This window comes from Limanda limanda, chromosome 1 (genome assembly GCF_963576545.1).
Source record: "Limanda limanda chromosome 1, fLimLim1.1, whole genome shotgun sequence".
NCBI lineage: Eukaryota > Metazoa > Chordata > Actinopteri > Pleuronectiformes > Pleuronectidae > Limanda > Limanda limanda.
In genome coordinates, this window is record NC_083636.1 from 12,889,041 (window position 1) to 12,911,371 (window position 22,331).

The 22,331-nt window shown below is 46.2% G+C and overlaps 1 protein-coding gene across 1 annotated transcript in view; it reads left to right on the plus strand.

Moving 5' to 3' along the window:
- The window catches only part of foxp2 (forkhead box P2), a 60,459-nt gene that overhangs the window by 24,195 nt on the left and 13,933 nt on the right, over positions 1-22,331 (plus strand). Inside the window, exons 3-8 of the mRNA XM_061074576.1 lie at positions 6,012-6,149; positions 7,522-7,602; positions 9,701-9,890; positions 11,156-11,447; positions 13,314-13,418; positions 20,530-20,617. Coding sequence (XP_060930559.1) covers positions 6,012-6,149; positions 7,522-7,602; positions 9,701-9,890; positions 11,156-11,447; positions 13,314-13,418; positions 20,530-20,617 — 894 coding nt within the window. The remainder of the gene's footprint in view (positions 1-6,011; positions 6,150-7,521; positions 7,603-9,700; positions 9,891-11,155; positions 11,448-13,313; positions 13,419-20,529; positions 20,618-22,331) is intronic.

Sequence of the window (22,331 nt, forward strand, 5' to 3'; positions counted from 1 at the left end):
CCTAGTGATGAACTATAATTCACTGAGCTGCTTGAAGCACTTGTAATTTACTGTGTGTCACTGATGAAGAGGCTGATCCAGTGGAGGCCATATTACCTGCAACATCTGAGGGAAATCCACCCCCTCCGCCCCTCTCACTCTCTTTTCCATTTCAGCACTCTCCTCTCTCTACTTCTTCTCTGGACTTTCTTTTTTCTTTTTTAATTCTCTCCCTCCTCTCCCCCCCCGACTCTTAACACCTGCGGGGAGGCATCGGGCTGGAGCGAATCGTGGCCGCGAAACGATAAAGTTGTGACAATCCGCGCTGATAATGACACAAACAATGTGTACAAGCCACCACGCCGCTGAACGCCACGTTGGAGGGGCTTAATCAATGACTATCTGCATGTCGAGATAAATCAATATGGAAATCATGCTAAGCCCCCTCTCAATCTCCTCTGGGGTTTTTTATTAGAGGCTTTTTACATGATGGGCCTTTATGTTATGATAAATTGCACTTCCCATGCACTGCTTCCACACGGCTATGGAAATTGATTCGGGAAAAACATTTAGTAATCTACTTAGCGTCAGTCCTGACAATCTGGAGTATTGATCTGGCTAAGCCGAAAACACGACGTGCATGTGAGTGAGTGCGGCTTCGCCTGTGACTCGTCCACTCGGTAAACACTGCTCGCCACACACTTGAACTCCACAGCCAGGCTCTCGCTCGCCCGGCCCTGTCGCCTCGGTGGTCCTCAACCAGAGAGAGAGTCCCGGCCATCAATAATGGCTCGGCCAAGTTTGGCAGTAATTGGCTATATGGCAATAAATGAGCAGTGTCAGCTGAAAGGGAGCCGGGAGGTCAGAAGTCCATGTGTTGCAGGCAGAGGGAGGGGGGGGTCTGAGTTTGGGCCCTGCGCCCCCTGAGATGCTCAGGAGGTTGAGATGAAATGGGAAACAGGAGGGTGGTCCGCAGTGGCACTTTCCATGATTTCTTTATCTCTGTCCAAGAGTCAAATGAAGCCGGTGGCTTAATTAGCCGGTGACTCTCCCTGCCAAGGATCCACAGTAATTACCAACCAGGACCCTCCTATTTTTCATTGCGTTTATCTCAGCTGTGTCTAGTGCAGCTCAGTACCCCCCCCCTGTCCAGCGCTACAGCAACAACCTCTGTCGTCGATAACCGCCCTGTGTTCACACAACGTTTATGGTTTATCGCCACTTCCCCCCCCCCCACCCCCTGCTTATTACTACTAAGTGAATTGTACGGAATGAAATCGAATAAAAGGGAATTCCTCTCCCCTGGACTTTAATTGTTTAAGTTTGAACTCTGATGCCCCACTTATCTCAGGCTTTTGCTAATTTGAGTTCGCTCATAAGAAAACTCGTTGCTGCAAAGATAAAGCACCGCGCTCTGAGAGTGTGTGTAATTGCTGGAAGTGCATTTTTGCCCATTGGTTACGTGCAGACAGTCGTTGGCAGCAACGCAGTAGAAATGTGGTGTTTTGCTAGAGGTGACAAAAGTAAACACTTTTTTCACTCAAGTTGAAGTAAAGATACTCAAAAATCAAATGTACTCAATGTATAAAATCAAAATTGATAGATATATGACAAGGAATCATTTTTCTGTCTTGCCGTCCAATCGATTTAGAATGAAATCTGAAAAACAGATGATTCTTCTCAAATGCATTTAAAATGTAATGAGTAGAAAGCACTAAAATACAGTATTTGTACTTATTAGTTCCTTCCTCTGTGTTTTGCATTTAATCCCAGAACGCCTGAGGTATTCTGGCAGTAAATAAGGCACCAGCTTTACCTGGTAGATCTCTGCAGAGCAGCTTGACCTTTTGTGAGGCGGTGGAGAGGCTGCTGGTTACAGGCTGCGGGTGTGACATGAGTGGTGTAATGATGGTCTTGTTGTGGGTCCGGGGCCTCACCAGTGTTTTCACATCAGGAGCCAATTTAAAGCTCCTTTGTTTTGCTTTCCAGCTCCGAGGGCAAACCACATGGCTGCAAAGTTCATGTCAACACAGCTCATCGTTCACGTTTAAGACACGGGACATAAACAAATAGGAGTTCAAATGGTGAGCACGGTTTAACAAGAGCATTAAAGGAGGTACGAATGTCCAAAGCTCCTCTAATAGCAGCTCTTTTTTGTCCAAATTAGCACTATTACAAAAATTGGATTCACCTTTTTTTGTGATTTAGCTCCCTGGCGTCCACCTCTGCTACAATTCATTTAAAACTATTTCATAAATGCCATTAATAATTACTTTTTGGCGCCAGTACTGGAAACGTATCCTTTCGGATTACAGAGAAACACAGACAGAGCCCAATTGGATATCATGGCTCCTCTTCCTCTGAAAGAGAGCGTCTATTCACGGTGTGTGGATGTTTATGCCACTGCCATCGTCGAGTAAATGCTCATTAATTTTATCCCTTCGTGGCAAAATCATTTCCAGGAGAGGCAATTCAGCCTCCTGTTCCTTTCAATTCACCGCTCACGTCAATCAAGCCCTCATGCAGCTTCCTGCAGAATGGAGGTGTTATATTCCTGCAATTATCATGTCATATACTCGAAAATGTAAATGAACGTGTGTGTAAAATTAAATTTATGGGTTGTCAGTGAAGAATAAGAACCAGGAGAGCAATTACTTATCTGCTTTCATCTCGGAGCCTCTGATACGTCAAGCAGAAAAGCATGCAGTTAAATGCTGGAATTAGCATTATGCTGCACTTCACAATGGACGTGGGCCAGTGCCTTCTCTCCCCTCTCCCTTTCTTCCTCCTGCCTTTTTCTCCCCCTTCCCTCTTTTTGTTTGGAGCATTCGTGAAATGAAGATTATTATCAGCCATTATGTCTCTAAAAAGCCAATCAGAGTGGAAGAGAAACTTCCCAATGTCATTACCTAGTTGTTTGCTGTCTATAAATCGTAATGATTTATCAGCAGATAAAGAAATAAAGGTACATCTTATCTTGTATCTTTTTTTTCTGCCGCCCTTTGTTGGAAGTCTTGTTTGGTTTTATTTGTTACAATCGCAGAGGAGGTTGTGTTTTCAGTCTTTTTCGTTTTGTTTGTTTGAAACATTACGTGAAAACTGTTGGACGGGTTTCTGCGAAATTTATGAAAAGGATGCGTTATGATTCCGGAAAGAAACCATTTAATTTTGGGGTGGTCTTTAACATTTAACATTGAGAGACAGGGCGTTTTTCAACATTGTTCATGGATCTTGATGAAAACATGCAAAAAGAAGCTGCCCATTGATATTTTATATTATATATATTTATATTTGATTCCGCTATATTTATGGTTGCGCATTCATTTGCATTAAACCCCTACACGTCTACTCCTGCATTCCTTTTGTAAACCAAAACATCTTTGAGAGCCGGCATCCAATTAATGGTCTTAATGAGCGCATCTCTCATGTTGTTTCTCAGCTGCACTCGTCCCATTGTCACAGCATCCAACACAAAACCAGGAGTGACTGCAGGGGTAATTACTTACCTAGCGAATGTAGCTTCAAGGGTTAATAACATTGAAGGTGTAAGCACAGCATTTGCATAATTACACACAGACTGTTTAATTTGCAACTTTTGACGGCTTTTGTTCAGCCACCGCGCTTATTGTGAACGCATTCCTCTCTCCCTGCGCTCGAGTCCGGAGAAGAAAAGAGATGTACCACAACATCCTCCTCCACCACCTCCTCCACCTCAGATGGAGTCCCCTCTCTCTCTCTCGCTCTAAGACCCTAATGAACAATGAAGGCAGGATTTGTTTGAATATGAATATGAATGTGCGGCGGGGCCGGCTGGAAGTTGACCTTCAGCTGTGATTTTCAGTTCATCAGGATTAGTCAAGGCGGGCGATCAGGAGCCACTAATGCATAATGACTTCTAAAATGAAAAATGTGTAGTGACCATGCAAATGTCTCGGCTAATCAAAGAGGGGGGGAAACCTGGGGTGGGGGGTGGGCGTTGAGGTGGAGGAGAGCTAAACAAGGACGTGTCAAGGCCTGACAGAGAGAGGGAGAGAAGGAGGGAGAGAACGAGGGAGGGCGGAGAGACAAGCATGGAAAGTAATCAAGGCAGCTTGATTAGCTGGCGATGAGGACAGGGATGTCTTATTGGCCCCTTGACACACCATATAGGCTAGTTACTGTCATGGCAGCTCCATGCCAAACACCGCAGCAATTAGTGTCAGCGGAGGTGTTACTACATGTTGACATTTTAATTGTGTTACAGTTGCATAAAGCTTGTCCGTCAAGACTATTTGTTGACAAGATGGAAGAATCCAAACCCCTGAAAGTCCTGCATTAGTGAGTTGTTGTGCTAGAATTTTGCATCTAAGCCGATTATTTGACATTTTAAAGGTCATCTACGTCCTTAGTGCAGGAATCTATGTCTGTCTGTATCGCATATCCCGTTAAGTGTTCATCATATCAACTTCACATTTCATATGTAAGGTCTCAAAGAAGTGAAGTCAGTGCGAAATGAACAATATTCATATTATCTGAATAAAAAGGCAGCCGGGGGGGGGGGGGGGGCACCGTGTGTCTTCAGCCTGTAGTACTGAGTTGAGCATGTCTTCTTTTACATCCTCTGATAAACAGTCGGGGTCACACCTAGGGCCTAAATTTTTTATTTTGAGTCAAATTACATTGCTTTTATTTTGAAAAGCTGTGAACTTGGGTCTGTGAATTACACCTCTGAGATAGCCGGTAAAAAGAACACCACTTAAACTATGCAGATAAACCAGGTGGGATGATCACAAAGGTTTCTAACTTCACTCTGCACCTTATACTGTTTATAAAAAGCTCAGCATTATTCAGGAGTAGCTCTGGAGCATCAACACAGGCCAAACAAACAGCCCATTAAAAACGGGCACTTCAGTGAGTCTGGAAATATGTGTGTGTATAAGTCTGAGTAAACCACAGTGTTTTTGCGGCGTGTCAGATGCTAAATCATTCACTCAATGTTGATTTTTGTCTTCTGTAACTACAAGTAAACACAAATCAAAAGTATTGTCCTCCCCTCGCAAAATGTTGTTAAATTTTAAAGCAGCCGCAAGGAGCAGCACGTGGGTAATTCGAATAAAGCCCACACTCCCCTGTTAAAGATGTGCGCTCGCAACCAAAGACGGAGGAGAAGCGCATCTTCCTCCATTGATCTGATGCCTCAGAAGCTGCTTTCGCTGCCGCCTTAGAACAATTTGGCGGAAATGTAGGATCCGTGTGTACTGTTTTGTTTTGGTGCAGTTCTTCTACCGCAGCTTGACAGCTCGTATTTTTAATGATTATCTCAGAAGAATGACACATTTTTGTTTCCAGCCCGGAGGACGTGTGCTTTCGGATGCTTTTTGTCAGAACGGGAAACTTGACAAACTTCAGAGGGGCATTGAATACAAAATACTTCACAAGCAGAAGTATTAATCCTTTTTTTTTTTATTCTCCCCGTCCAACAAAGATGTATCTCGGGGCCAGACCCCCAAACTCCGAGCCGTGACCCAGCACATCACGCTGATTGTCCCCTGCAGGGTGTCCACTTCATCCGTGTAGTTTTTAATCAACTTTCGACTTGTGCATTTTCCTTCTGTTTTTATTTTTTACAATAGCAGCACTGATAGGCGCGCTAAAGTGGGGAAGTTCAAGGGTCCTGCTAATTAAGGTCTACGTCTATTTAAATCGCTCACATCTCCCAGCGGGGTGCGGGCAGGAAAATAAGGATTGTGCAACACAAAGGCACAGCACCCATCTGTCCTTCAGCATCTCCTCTAGGCCGCCAGGCGTCACAGCCATGGGAGGCCTGCTCTCCCTACTTCTCAAGTCACCAATTACCACACTCCCAGTAGAACCACGCCACTTGGCCCGACGCACGTCTCAGATGCTCTATTTTCCTGCTCCTTCCAATTTTTTACTCCCTCCATCTATTTCACTCATATGCCCTCATTGTTTACTCGTCCCTCCTGTGCTTTCTGAAATGTTATAATTCGTCCCTGATTCCTAACCTTCGCCCTCTCGTCCGCCCCGTCCAGGTTCCCGTGTCGGTGGCCATGATGAGTCCCCAGGTGATCACGCCGCAACAGATGCAGCAGATCCTCCAGCAGCAGGTGCTTTCTCCGCAGCAGCTCCAGGCCCTGCTCCAGCAGCAGCAGGCAGTCATGCTACAGCAGGTACGCGTGCACGCCCTGTACACACCCGCACCTACACCAAGTCATGCTACATCTACAGGAAAGGACAAATGCATAGGGATGTAGATGAACAAACATGTACAAAAGCAAACACATTGTGAAGTACAAATATCCAGAGCTATGCCTACAACACACACTTCCCTGAGTCACTTCTGTGCTCGTGTATCAGCAGCCACCAGTCGCTCATGCCAACTCACCACAGCCCGGTGTCCTTGACATGCTTACCAAGAGGAATCTGAAATTGACGCACTTGTTCGTGTCACCTCTAATTAACTGTCTCCCGTGTGTCGCTGGTTCAATTCCCTGACAAGCCTCCATCAGGGAGCTGGAGAGGGAGCATGGCACAGTTGGGCTTGCACACTGGAAGCTGAGTGATAGGTGACGGATGATGTAATATTTGGGATCAGCTTTGAGAAAAAGCACACACTCGGCAGAGACTTGTGTCAAGAGTTGAAACACATTTCTCATTCATAGATTTGATTAAGGGGAAGAGAATTGTTTAATTAAGGACGTCACTCATCCTGATTATTCCTCTTCATTAGGAGTGCTCACACTCTGGATTTGGTTTCAGTACAATGGCGTGCCTTTGCTCGACTTTTACAGAAACTTCAAGGCACTTCAGATTTTACTCTTGAAATTTAAAACACGGTCAGTGTCAGCAGAAGAAAATGTTTCCTATTGTGTGAAATTTGCTCACATGGAACAATTAACAGGAATTTGGGAAGCGTCACATTGTGGATATTTGTACGCCACTTTTGCAAAGTACCGGACTGTGCATTCCAGTCGCCTGCATCATGCGTCTCCTCCAGGCCAGACAGCCTTATGAAATTCTACATGAAATAAAACCATCTTTGTTTTTAATAACTGTTACAGCCTGTGTGTTAAAGGAATCAGTTCAACCCAGAGAACCTGTTCCTGAGAGGGTTTTATGCTGTTTGTTTCAACCACTCCAAAGGAAGGGAACAGCACTCTGGCTGCCAAATGTGTAGTTAATATGATGAATTGTTGCCCCCCCTGCAGAACTGTGGGACTATTAAGCGTCCATATGGAAAAGAGTGTGAAAGGCAGCAAGGATGCAAATGCCAAAATCAGTAGAGAAGCTTTTATCTTATACTGTGCAACAGTTTCTGCAGAACCAACATGTGGAGCAACAGCTGGAGCTGAATTAGTGGAGACAATAGGAAGATAACATGTTTACCCAATAATGCTTTGAGTAGTTTTGATGTCATAGCAACTAAATACATTTGATTTGGATGGATATGTATGGTTCTATTAAAGAGAAATCATTTCTATAAATGTGCATTTTCTGAATCTTATTTTCTAACTCTTTCTGTGCATTTTTGTGTCTGCACAGCAACACCTGCAGGAGTTTTATAAGAAGCAACAGGAGCAGCTTCATCTGCAGCTTCTGCAGCAGCAGCATCCTGGCAAACAGGTGAAAGAGGTGGGTGCAGCACGTCCACACATTTGCACCACACAAAAAATTATGCCAACGACTCAAAGGAGATGGAAAAAGTTGGACTACATCGGAAGAGCCACAGGAGGGAGTGTAGATGTGGGTTGAGAAGACAGTGTAGCTGCTTTCATGCACTGAACTCCCGATAATCTGCTATATTTGGTGGGACTGAATGCGAGAACGTAAAATGAGCTGGAGTTTTCTTGTTGTTGTTTAGGAATTTAAAAGTAATTAAACAGTTTTTTTATATTAGTGACATTGGTCAGGTCAGTTCTTAGTAGCCCCCCTTCAAAACACCAGCTATCCTCTTGCAACTGTTCCCTGGGATTGACTCTACAGCTGTTCTAAGTGACAATAACAAACACTCTGCATTCCCAGACGCTCCCAAACACTCACTGATTTATTGAAACCAGACCACAGACAGAGGTTTCCTGGGTCTAACTCATTAATGAACTGTTTCTGTGGCCACGCAAACACATGTGCGCACGCCGCTGATGTCGCAGCACGAGACTCTCATAAATCACAGTGACAGGCAGACGGCTCTGTCCCGTCCTCACCGGCTATCAGAGGAGAGGAGCCCAAGCATGACAACCCACGCCACGTTTGCGTAACCGCGCTGAACCCTGAGAGCAAGTCTGGAGATGCATCCAGACGACGGTCTACATGCGGAAGCGGTTAAATTGATCAGAAAAAAACCGAAGCTATCACACAAACACACGCGCTCCTCTCTTTTCTTCTTTCTTTCCGCGTGTTGCACCTCCTGGAGCAGCCCATTACGCTGGCCCTTACAGGAAGCCCGCCGCTGACCTCCCGGCGGCTTTGTTTCTGTTTGGATTTGCGAATCGAGTTTTTCAGGGCCCCCGCCATCAAATATGGAATAGAAATTGCTCCCTTATTTCTCTCGAGGCGGGATGGAGGCGCAGGGAGGGCAAACCGCCTCCCTCCATCACTCCATTATGCAGCCTGTTTTCCAGTGAGTGCATCACAAGTTTCCCCCCCCCTCTCACCGCCTCCCACCTCCCCCAGGTCCACCATGTTATAAACATACAGAAACATGCGAGCATGACATGCTGTATGCACATAGAGTACACGTGTATACGGGCGGGAGTGGAAAATTGAAAACCATCAAAGTTGCAGTTAAAACGTTGCCGATATGCATCCTTCGTTTTGACGCACAGGAAAAGAATAAAACTGATTATTACCTCGTTTTTTAGTTTGTGTTTTATAGTGTAAAACAGACATGAAACTGTTTAATAGTTGAGATTGAAAGCTTTTGTTTTCTGCCCTGAAATCGACTCCCTCTCTGACGGATTCTGCTGCAGGGATATTCCTTCGTTTTGTTGTTGTTTTTGTTGTTCTGCACCAGGCTTATGCAATTGCCCGTCTGGCCCCGGCAATAAACAACTCCGTGAGGCAGCGAGAGAGGGAGGGAGGGAGAGAGAGAGGGAACAGGGTGAAAGAGGGGAGGGAGGGCGCGATGTGCATGTGTGTATGCGTCTGTGTGTGTCTGTGTGTGTGTTTATATTTGCGTCTGTGCATTCACACGCACGCAACGCCGTAAATCTCTCATTCCGCTCCCCCCCTCTGGCCACATAAGCTGTAACAGACCATCAGTGAAGGCGAGACAATTAACCATCAGCAGCCGAGTGTGTGTGTGTGTGTGTAGGATTGAGGATTATACCAGAGGCTTAGTATCATACACAATCACAAGCCAAATACACTGAGAGGCTTGCAAGGTTTCTTTGAGTCCATCAACGCGAGCTTTGTGTGTCTGTTGTGTGTGCGTGTGCTCTCTTGGACTCACACACGCACACAAAAAGATGAAAAAGGCTTCAGTGCTGTGGTACAGCCCAAAAAAATCAGGCGGGAAGACGGAGCGAGCACAGACTGAGAGAGGGAGAGCATGGGGGGAGACGGAGGAAGAGGCAGAGAGGTGTAGCTAAGGTCACGGCAGAGGCGAGCGAGTGCAGACACACATGCTCGGTTTTCCGGCGCTCCTCTCCCTCTCTCCGTTGTTAATTCGCCTGTAATTTTCTCTCTCCTCTCCTCCTCCTCCTCTTCCTCCTCCTCTCTATAGCAACAGCAACAGCAGCAGCAGCAGCAGCAGCTGGCCGCCCAGCAGCTCGTCTTCCAGCAGCAGCTCCTGCAGATGCAGCAGCTCCAGCAGCAGCAGCACCTGCTGAACATGCAGCGGCAGGGCCTGCTCACGCTGCCGGGGCCGGCGCCCGGCCAGGCCGCCCTGCCCGGCCAGACCCTCCCCCCGGCAGGTAAGAGGGAGAAGAGGGAGGAAGGCATGGGGAGGCGGTGGGAGGGAGAGGGGAAGTGTTGCATGCGCTCGTGTTGATCCTGAGCATGTGACTCGCAGCGGCAGCGGTCACATGCTTCCTGTGTTTCCTCTGTCTGTCCCCCCCCGCTTCCTCTGTCTTCCTGTCCTTCCTGTCTTTGTCGTCCTCATCTGTATGCGCCCGTGTCCCCTCAAAGTACGGTTATCTCTAAGTATGTTTGTCTGTCTGCCTCCCCCCTCATTGGTATGCTCTTCTGCCATCCACTTTTTCCCTAACTCCTCCACATTATCATTTTGTTTAGTCCTCCTCTGTCTCTCACGCAATCTCTCTCTCTCTTCTTGTCTGATTATGGCTTTCTTTGTCTACCTCTGTTTCTCTCTCAGCTCTGCTCTGCTTATGTTTGTTGTTTTTTCCATCTCTGTTTCTATTCCCCCTGCTCCCCATCCCCTTCTTCCTTGTTGTTGTTGTTGTTTACTGCCTTCGCTGAGAGCCAGGGAGAGGAGAATAAAAAGGACACATAGAGAGAGAAATGGGGGGGGAGGTATGCCGGCTCCATTTTCTCCTCCCGGGCCAAGTAAACACCTATGTTTGTTGTTTACCACCAAAATGGCGGAGATGCAAAAAACAACAGCCAGGGAGATGTTGGGAGGAAAATCAAAGCAGGGACTGTTGCCCAATTAGTTTGCAGGCGGGAAACAAGCATCGGACAAATCGTGTTTATCTCCGATGCAACAGAACACGTTCACTCTCATCCAGGTTTTACAGCTCAAAGTGCACAACTGAGAACTACATGAGGAGATATTGGGCACAGAGGAAGAAAAACCAACAAAACTGTGATCAAAGAGTTCTAAGTCAGGTCTACACCTGGCAAAAGATGAAAGCCACTTAGTGAGGACAAGGCGTTGAGTCTTGTCACTTTATAAAACTTTCATAGCTGTTGAATTAAAAGTTTGGAATCAGCTGTTGTCTCACACCGGACGCAAGGAGTAACCTGATTCTGTAAATATTCAGTTTAATGGCACGATCACACACATGCAAAGCGAATATCACCGGTCAGAGTTCACCAAAGTGGAACTCAACGCTGTGGATTTGCTGCCCCACAGGAAGTGACTGGTTTCCTTTTTGCCTCTTCTCTCCGTGAACCAGAGGCATTTTGGGGCCCTAATCGTTCTTTCTTCCGCTCATCCTCCCCTTACTCACCCAACTTTGTCTTCCTCTTTGTCTCTCTATCTCTTCTTCTCTAGCAGGCCTGAGTCCTGCAGAGCTCCAGCAATTGTGGAAAGACGTAACCGGAGGAGGCGGTGGCGGCGGCGGCCACGCCATGGAGGACAACGGCATTAAACACAGCAACAGTGGCAACGGTCATGGTGGTGGCGGAGGCGGCGGAGGTGGTGGTGGCGGCGGCGGCTTGGACCTCTCCACCAACAACTCTTCTTCAACTACCTCCTCCTCCAATCCCGCAAAAGCGTCGCCTCCCATCTCACACCACTCCATCGCCAACGGACAGTCGCCCGCCCTCAACCACAGACGAGAGAGGGAGCGGGAACGGGAAAGGGAGAGGGAGCGAGAGAGGTAATTGAAATGTCATCCACCCAATGTTTTTGATAGCGCCGCCAAAGGGATGAAGAGGCAGAGAAGATGAAAAGTTTACAGAGGCATTGTTTGTTACCCGACAAACAAGCGTGTTGTTTTTGTGCCGTGCAGGAACACATGAGAACGCTCTGCTCCCATCCAGAGTGTTTGTCCTCGTTTAGAATAACAGCTTTGCCACTACAGGGAAAACATGGTGTTTTGTTTATTTGTTCAATAGTTTATTAGTGTCTTAGTAATATATATAAAAAAAAAAAAATAGCCTTGTTCTCCCGGGGGACTGTGCGCATTGAACACACTTAGCTTGTACACAGATATCAAAAGCAGGCAAAGGAAGCCATGCAGGCAGGCGCAGTTCCAACAAGCCTCTCTGGCAGCCAAGACAAGCTAACCTGCTTGTACATTAAGTATTTAGTGCTTTCTTTTCTTTTTTTCCCCCGCTTTTGAAAATTACCTTCCTTGCTTACTTGTCATGTAAACAGAATACGTGATGCCTTGAGTGGCATTTCCAGGATGTTTATCCTTGTGATGGCGTCTTTTATAAATGCACCCCAGCACCAAAACACTGAGTGTTTCACATATCTGCCTATGTGGCCCATGCATTATTCAAAGGCTTTTTCTTGGGCGATATTATAATAAGGACTTAGGGTAGCGGCGTGTGCGAGTATGTGTCTGTGTGGATGCCGGGTAGAGACTCACACTGGAGGTGTAATTGGTTTAAAGTAGATGCTATCTCTCCAGTAGCACTAAAAGGAGGCTTGAAGAAGATATCTTTAGAGGGAAGAGAGGTAGGAAAGAGGATGAGAAGAGGAGGAAGAAAAGAAGGGGGGAAAAATACTTTATCTGCTCATGTCCCGGGGGGGCTGTGGTGTGTCATAATGATCGAACATGGAGTATTGTCAGGAGCGCTGCTTACTAACATGCCACCGATCGATGCTGGGGAAGCCCCTCTGTAAAACGCAGTGTGAGACGTCCCTGTGCTCACACACATATTCATGGGCCACACACACAAACACACACACAGCCATTCACCACACACAAACATGCACAGACGTAACCTATGTGCAGACAAACACACAGCGCCGCACACTTCTTCCGATGCACGTTTCCGCACACAGACAGAGACAGCGCCAAGACTAAAGGTTAAACTGTCATCTTTAATTGGACGTGCTGTCTAGGCAGAGTCGTAACTTATTTGGGTGCCATTTGGAAAACGCCAGCGCGCCCCCTCTGCTCCCCTTGTCCTCCAAGGAACATAAGTTACTCACAGTATTAATCTCCTGATGAAAATGATATGGCTGTCTGGATTTTTAATGTTTACTCCAAAGCCTCCAACCCCCTCCTCCCAGTAATGGCTTTACAAGATGGGACGGTGGAGACATAGCTACTGGTATCTCCGCTATAGAATACCAGTTAGCTGGAATCATGTGTTTTACCAAGTAGATCGGAATTGAAAACACCACTGAACAAAACTAAAATTAAAAAGATAATACAAAAGAAAATATTAAAACAAACAACAAACATGTTGAACCAACAATTGAAGATGAGGTAAAGTGTTGTCAAGTCTAATCTTAATCTCATCTCAGTTTGTTTGTTTGTTTGTTTGTTTGTTTGTTAGTTTCCAGGAACACGCAAAAAACACAGGATGGATTTCGGGTGTTTTTTACTTCGCTGAGAATTAACTTTTCAACAATTCACTTAACCTGACCTCCCTCCCACTCCCCTGACCTCCCTCCTCTTCCTTCCTGTTTTTGTTTTGCTGTTCTTCCCTTTTTCTTATTCCTTTTTCTTTTTTCTCTCTCTCTCTCTCTCTAGTTCACTACATGAAGAAAGTGGCAGCACCCATCCGCTGTACGGTCACGGCGTGTGCAAGTGGCCCGGCTGTGAGAACATCTGCGAGGAATTTGGACAGTTTTTGAAGTAAGAACACACACCATGACCCAGATGTTACACTGCATGATGATGCCTGCTCACTCATCACTGTTGAAACCTTTCGTCAGCAGAATCAGATTTGACCTTTTAAATACGAATATTCAACATATCTCTCTGTCTTTTTCTCATGGACTGTGAAGCAATGGTTTAGTGAACTTTCAGATGTTCTTCTGAGGAGAACACTGTTCACTGACAAATGTAAAAACACCTCCTTGACTTCGAGAATTGAGTGAGGAGTCTCTGAGTGATGCTCTGAACCATTGACTTTGGAACAGCTCTACGATTGTAAAACGTGTGTTTTACCCTAAAAAAGTCACTCTCTACACTACATCACCTTCTTTTTGTATCTACTTCTCCTTCTGGTCAAAAAACCCCACTAACATCTGGCTTTTGTCTGCGATGGGAATGAACACAATGGCTTTTCCTTCCGGGGTCAAATCTGTCTCTGATCTGCAGTTTAGAAACATGACACCCGAGTGAACTCTCTAATTTGGCAAGACAGCGAAGTGAGAGAGCGCTGTGTTGTCAATGCATTCGTGACGTCGAACATGAGGAAAAAACAGGAAGTCAAACTCCTCTGCTGACTATGGGAGGAGTCAATCGCCTTTGTATTTACCTGCAAAAGAGTTGAGCACAGAGGAGCCTAATAAAGAAACACCTCTGCCTTTGAAGGAGCACACTTTGACCTCTCCGACAGCCGGTTGACAGGGTTCAGCCCGAGCAGCGCCAACTCTAAATCCATAACAATCTGCTTCCTGGAGCGGCCTGATAGGTTTGTAAGAAAAAATTGTTAAAAAAAGAAACGTCAGGAAGCTAATGGCAACTCGCACGGCCGCACACTTTACCTCCACAACAAAGGCCCCCTTTCACTGTTGTCATGGTGCGGGCGCCCGAGCGAATGAACTCTTCATGCTCCATCAACAATTTAGTTAATTAGCTCATTTGTAATTGGCCGGCTTTGTTGCCAGGATGTTAGTGGGGGGACATCAAAAGAAGAAGGTGTTTGCAGTGCTGCCGATTACAGGTTATCACATTGCCACTCACTACGAGGCTCCCTCTCTCTCTCCCCCTGCCTCTCCCTGGGTCTCTCGCCCTCTCGTACTATCACTCTCTCCCTGGCTCCCTGCTCTCACACAGAGAAGAAAAGAAAGGGAAAGCTTTTTAATTTGAATATTCTAATTAGATTTGTAATTAACTGTGAAATAACGATCTGCCGAGTGTTTTTCATGGGCTGTAAACGTCCATGTGAATTCGCATAAACTCTAGAAATCAGGACATTGTTCTGGCATATTTTATTTTTTTTCCACAGCAGTGAGTGTGATAAGTTGCAGAAAGCTAGAAAAAAAATAATACAAGAAACTAGTCCACCCATGGGGATGTGCTGCAGGATTTAGGTCAGGCATGTGCCACTTCCTCCGCAGCTTATGAATTAAAGCTGAAAAGGTGTTTCCATGTAATGAAATGACACTAATAAACACGGGTGTTTACCCAAAGACACAGACAGGCTGTGTTTTCACGCCCTGTCAAGGCGCACAATGCACTCAGCGGAATCATAACTGACAGCGATGGATTTAAATGAATCCGAGGTGAATGTATATTACAACGATCGCCTGACAAGTGTGTTTGCTTATCCCCTGTGGAAAATGTGCCACATACATGCTCATGTCAATATCAATTTCCCGGAGCGGAGCATAACGCATCCATAAGCAGCAGCTTGTGCGATTTCACGAGTGATTCCTGTGGAAAGCCGGCTTGTGCACAGTGCATCGTCCGACCTGGCCCCCCCGAGCGCTGGTCCAGGTGGGAGAGTTTGCCTTGCGGCTTGGGGAACGCGTGTGTATGTGTGAGTGAGGCTGCACGCCGCAATCGGATTAGCAGGTTTTATGATATCTTGTCCCATCACCTCGGTACACTTCCTTAAAGAAGACATCAGTCTATCCCTCCGCACTGTACGCTCCGCCCGCACAGACACTGTGTGCTCTTAGGATACTGTGTCTGGGTAGCTTAGCTGGTTGTTTAGGTGAGGGGCCCGGAGATCCGCAGTGTACAGCGGCGTGTCTGTGAATCCGCTAAGCTGCTCGGGTGTAGAGATAAACTGAGAGGGCGAGGGAGACAGACGGAGGAGAAAACAGGTAGATCTCAAACTTGTAAGCGCAGTTTGACACACGGTTTTGTAGGAACACTTGGCAGAACATCGGGTGCAACACAACAGAGCAGTTTCAGTCTCTCAGCCCCCCCCCCCTCCCCAAAGTCAGAGGCTGGCTCTACACTATAACCCAGCCGGCACATGAAAAACAGACGGCAACAAAGACTGCAGACTCGTCATCAGAACAAAGATGGCTGCTCTGTGGCGTGCCTCGGAGCAGTGATTGTCGGTGTCAGAGGGAGTTCTTTCATGTTTCCGGAGATGCCAGTCAACTGCACACACACACACACACACACACACACACACACACACACACACACACACACACACACACACACACACACACACACACACACACACACACACACACACACACACACACACACACACACACACACACACAGGCGCAGTTTAAATGGGGGGTTACATAAAGCGGGTGTCAGATTTAGATGACAGTCTAGATGTCGGCAGTTGGGTGTGGGTTACGTGTGCCGTGAGGGGGGGGGGGACCCAAGCTAAGCTGGCGTCTTGTAGCGCGCTGTAGGAGCTCAGCGCGGCTCAGCGGCGGTGACACGTTTGGTCGCCTATTGTTTTGTTGCGCGGAGGAACTTGTCAAGATCAGCATTTAATAGCTCTTTAGTGTGCTTTTAAGTGTTCTCACCTGGAAGAGGTAGCCGCGAGGTGGCTGGCAACCTGAATTAGCTCTCTGATGTTCAAAATGGAATAATATCTGTGTGGGTGTGTGTTTGTGTGTTTGTGTGTGTGTGTGTGTGTTAGTTACAGGAGAGGAGAGAGAAAAACCTTAACGCTGTGAGTGCATGTGCTGGAGCCCTCACAGTAAACCCAACAAACAGACAATAAAGGCTGGAACATTTTCCTGCTTCACATGTTTCACTTGCAGATATTTGTGAAGTCATATTTGAGTTCTCAGTGGGTCCATAGATTTGAGCCCGAACCCCCGAAAAGACCCGTAAATGGCATGGTTAACTCAATCCAGTTAGGATTTCAGATTAAAAGGCCCTGTGACGGATGACATTAAAAATCAGCTTTGTAATAAGGACTACTCACGTCACAGCCGGAGCCAGGTGTTCATGGGTCTTCGCAGCAGATTATTTCTCCTATAAGTACATTTTAGAATTGATTTTAAAATATTATTGTTGACTTTTAAGGCCTGTTCTGGACTTTTAAGAACTATTTCGATTATTTAGTGCCAGATGAGGATCAAATGTGAACAGTCCTTTACTGTCCGGGCTCCCACTCTTTGGAACAACCTCCATGAGGAAATCCATCTGGCAAACTCTTCATCCTCTTTTAAATCCCTCATAAAAACAAGTTTTTATAGGAGAGCTTTCTCCAGGTTCTGATCCGACCAACTATTTTAATCACCCTATAACATTTTATTTTATCTCGTTATTACTCTTTTCTCATCCGTAACTTAGCTATTATTATTATTCCCGGGTCCAACTGGTTATTACACATGATGTTAAACAGACCCAGGACCCGAGGTAAAAGAACTGGACCCCGACCCGGACCCGACTTACTTTAAAAAAACATGGATCCAAACCCGTCGGGCCTCGAGTCTTACACGTCGGTGGACCTCTGGTCTGTGACAATTGTTAATTAAAGTAATTCCTAATTTCCTGATTCAATCAGCTTAGAACAATTTGAAAACACTTAATTATCCCATCCTGTTTCATTTTTCTTAACCAGCATCGACACTCCCCCCCTCCCCCCCAACACACACACACTTTAGCCTTTTACCTCACATCCCCTCGTTTAAACGAATGTCCTCCCTCCACAGTCAGTCTACACATAAACAGATATTTGCTCCCGCACTTACACACACACACACAGACACACACTTAACTCCTCCACTCTCTGTCACCACTCCACTTTCCTTATTACTGGCAGGAAGGCAGGCTCCATGTTAAAATGGCAAACTCAGCCGCTAACCTGAACGCTGGTGTCTGTAACCCACTGCTAATTAAACCCACAAGGCAGCAGCCAAGTGTCTTTGTCTCTATATAATGTACACACACACACACACACACACACACACAGTGTGGAGACAGGCAGCCAGGCCCTTGGCCCCTGGATAGCTGCGTTTCCCTCCACCCCACCACATGTCTACTGCTCTGTGACAAGACCTTTAAAACGGAGGGCATTACTTATGCACTGCCGCCGTGGGGAGAGTGTCTGTGCATGTGTGCGTTTGTGCATGTGTGTGCGCGCGCTTGTTGATGCACACTAGTAGGCACAGTACTTGTGTAGCTACATATTGTTGTGTTGACGCAGCTTCTGTTTCCTATCTGACCGGTGATGTATGTGTTTGTGTAGACAGCCAGGGGGCCGGTCTCGCTGTTCTCTGCTGGGGCTTCGCGGCCCCTGAAGATACACACAGACAATTAGCACAGGCGCATCATCCATACATGCTGGCTTGAGTAGATTTATTATTGGGCCCTTAGTGGACGTAGATGGCATATACATATTCATATCCGCAGCCATGGGGAAAAAGGGAAAACCATCTTCTCTCTTCTTTTAAAGACAAGAGAGGCTCTGCAGCGTCCAGTCAGAATAAATCTTTATTTGTGTTTGTTGAGAAAGCAACATCTATGTCTCACCTCTCCATCCCTCTCAGTCTCAATTTATCAGTCTCTTTGTCTCTTTATTTGCTTTCATCTCTCCTCCTCTGCCGCATCTCTCAATCCTCCCATCTCCATCTTTATTTCACACGGCCTTTGTCACATGGCTAATTCCCTCTTCGCGGCAGAAATCGATGTGCCTCTAAAACGCAGGGTTGAACGGTAAACAAAAAACAGCAAGGCAGGCGGGTGGGGGCCGTCTGTGAAACAAGCATCCTCCAACCTCCAGGTTTAAACCATTACACCTGGATGCCACACTCTAGTTCCTTCTCTTTATTCACCTGCAAATTGTTTAGATTTGGTTTTGTTAAGAGGCAAGCGAAAGCCGGCAAAGATCGGAATATAGTGAAATGGTAATTTTCACAAAGACAAGGGTAAATAAAGGTAAATAAATAAGACGTTCTTTCATTATCCCCTGCCTGTCTGCGTCTCACCCCCTCCTCCCTTCCCTCTGTCTTTGTGTGGCATTATTAATGCACAGCAGGACATGCTGCCATTTGAATATTTCATAAACGCATGTAGTAATCTGCCTGTAATCACCTCGCTAACTGGCCAGCGGTGGAACGCCATGTGTAGGTGTAGAGCCGGACCCCGGAGAGGCCTTCGCACACACATATTGACCAAATATGAGAAAAACAAGGCGCTTGTTGATGAGGAGGAAAACTTAATAAAGATTTCTCCCTCCTCTTTCTCTCTTATTTTTTTTTTTGTAATGAGGTATCTTCAGGGACGTGGAGCGGCGCCCCGTGCTTTTGAAGCAGCTGTAATTCATGACACACGCCATACATCAAGTGCATAAGATAGCATTATGGGCAGTGAAATGAAAAGGGTATTTGCAACATTAGTTCCTTCATCCTGCGAGGGACGTGATTAAATGATTAATGAAATGCCCCCCTTTTTTTTGCATGCACATTTCTGAAACAGCAATTAGGCACAGGGCTGGAGAAATCCACTGGCTCGTCCCTCCCCTCCTCCGCAGCCATCCCTCATCCATCCCCACCCCTCCTCTCTTTCTTTCTTTTTTTTTTTTTTAATGCTACTTCATTCTTGATTTATAATGAAACATTTCTGAGCATTAAGGACCGAGAAATGGTCGCAACAGTACGAGCATGGATGGGATGGGATGGTTTTTAAAAAGCGTTTGTGCGGTGTAATTGAAAGGTGCAAATGTCCTATTCAGCTCCTGATTGGCAGGTGGAGATAAGGCGGCTCAATGAGTTGTCTTGTTTTGCACGCGGCCGATAAACAAGAGGTGAGGGGGTTCGGAGTAGAACGGTGGAAGTGTGTATCTCTTGCGAGGTGTTGGCGACAATGTTTCCCTCCGTCTGTGTGTGTGTTCTTAGATAAAGTGAAAGCCAGACACAGGCACAGAGATTTTGTCCTCCCTCTAATGCACTGGAGGCAGAGCTGTAAATGATCATTGAAGGGTCTGCAAGCTAACCTATAATTACTGGAGATAAAGTGGCAGCTCTGGCATTTCATAAGCATGCCTCCTCAAAGCTCGCTTTGTGAGTTTGTCACCAATGATCATTTAGATAGAGGCTCATTACCCAGCATCACAACACTTTAGAAACCCCCTTTTTCTCCCCATATTTGTGTACTGTGTTTTTTTTCTTTTCTTCTATGTGTGTGTGTGTCTCTGTGTGTGTGTGTGTGTGTGTGTGTGTGTGTGTGTGTGTGTGTGTGTGTAGCAGGAATAAAGGTCTACCTTAATGGTGAAGCTCTTTTGTGTCCTTATAGACGAAATCCAATCAAGACAAAAAAAACCTCATTGACTGTTATTGCTGTCTGGCTGCCTTTTTCTTCTAATGAGGTGAACACACCAGATACATTTATTATGTCTGCTGCTGCCGCTGGATAATGCACCTTCCGTTTGAAGAGCTCGCTTTTGTGTGTCAAATGTTGCCGGTGTTAAATCGCGTGCATTGTTTTCGGTAAACGAAGGAGACAAAAGCCGTTCTGCTGGGCTGGCATCTTTTATTCTGCGCGGAGAAAGCGGCGCCCGGGTGGCACCGGAGTTAGCCATCTAAACTGGCACTGGGCCCATTGTCATGTTAAACATGGCACCACACACCGTCGTGTTACTTCTAATTACCTCGTTTCACCGAGGAACAATGGCTCCTAACAGGATCCTATGGATGACTCTCACAGTATAGAAATATTATCATTAAAAGCAAAACAGTGGTGAAGGTGATACGGTAATTATCGTCCTCCACAGTTTGGATCAAACCAAAAAATAAGTTGCTGTGTGGCGTTGACATGCCATTTGAATTGGTGTATAATCTCTCTCTCTCTCTCTTTCTCCCTCTAGGCATCTAAACAATGAACACGCCCTCGACGATCGGAGCACAGCTCAGTGTCGAGTCCAGATGCAAGTCGTACAGCAGCTAGAAATACAAGTAAGTTTCCCTTTTTGCAATAAAAAACACCTCCGAGTTGGATCAAAGCTGTGTGCATTGGAAGATGTAGAAAGGGTCGTCCACTAACCAGAAGGCTCTGTGGTTCGATCCTTGGCACCTCCAGTCTGCATTCTGTGTTTGATGAATAAAGTGTTGCATTGAGAAACAAGTGTCTGTGAAGGAGCGAATGCGACTTGAGCTGCTGTCAGAAAAGTCCCAGTCAGTTGCTGCAGACATTCTCTGGAGTTTCTCCTACCAGCTCCAGAGAAAGTCCGGACCCAACTGTGCTTTATCCAGCGTTCATGTCTGACAAGCAAGATATAAATACAGCCCATTTGCCATTTATCATATGGTTAATTTTTCACAGTTACTGTTGAGAACTCACCTCTTGTTTCAGTAGCCAATCATCCCGTCCAAACTTTATTTTTCAAAGTTGTGTGAGCGACAGAGTGTGAGACCACATCGTGGTCCGCTTAATATTTTCCGAGACAAGCAGGACCTGCTGGATTCAACAAAGCCACTAAACAAAGGAATCCTCAGGCCTTACAACCAAAGCCATTATGGCTGTTTTAATTGAATTAAGCGTGTGCTTTATTTTCTCAGCTTTCTTTTTATTTTTTCTTCCTCTTTCTCTTTTTCTTTCCAATTAATAGCGAGCGCATCTCTCCCGGTCTGCTGTGTTAATTAACTGCACTTTGCACCTGAAGAAAGCTCAAAAGGAGGGAACTATTTTCAGTAGGTGGAGCGTGACCTTATTAAGAAGTCATGCTGGCTAGATAATGAGAATGCTGATTGAGCGCTCTCATTATTACTCAGCACTGGCGGCCGCCACTCGCCTTCCTTTTCAGAAACAAATAGGTGTGTGTATGTTTTAAAAGTAGGATCAAACGAGTGATGGAGGGACTATAGAAACTGGGCTTCTACGGAGGGGGGGTTTAAATAAATGTAAATTGTAAATGGTTTGTATTTATAATAGCGCTCGTCACCATAGTGCATGGCAGTCCCATCACTCTAGTGCAAGCACAGTGTCTTGTCCACTTGCGGATCAGACAGCCCGCCCCACCTCTGGAGCCACAGCTGCCCCCTCCCTCCCCGCTCCCCGACTTAGTAAAACAGAAAATAAAATCAGATCCAAGTTATTTATTCAACTTTCTCTCATTGTGTGTTTTTGTTTTTCATTTCCACACAGAGCTACTGAAGCTTGCTCTCCTCACTGTGACCAATTACTGTGTTGTCTGTCCTGCTTCTTCTCCTCTCTCTCACATTCTTTCATTTCTTCATCCCTCTCTTCTTTTCTTTTCTCCTCCTGCACGAGAGCCGTCACTCGTAATGAGGCCCAGCTCTGTGCGTGTGCGTGTGCACGCCTACTTGCTTGTCTGTTTTTCCCTGTGTATGTGTATGTGTGTATGTGTGTGTGTACTAAGGGCTGTGCGGGGGCTGAGTCTTTCTCAGGGTCCAGTCCCTGTCACTCCCCGTGAATTAGATTGATGATAGGCGATGGCCGGGGCCACTAACTGGCCGGGGGAGGCGGGGCGGCCCGGCCCCCTGTTTGGAAGACCCCTCACCTCTCAGCAGCTGCTGGCTGCGCTCCATCCCCCTGGCAGGGTCCACAGGACTGGGAGCAGACACCCAGGACCACCTAATTTATGGCCCAAGTAGCTTGTTACTGTCAGAGCCCCGCTGACCTAAATTCTGCTATTGACAAAAAGATGAA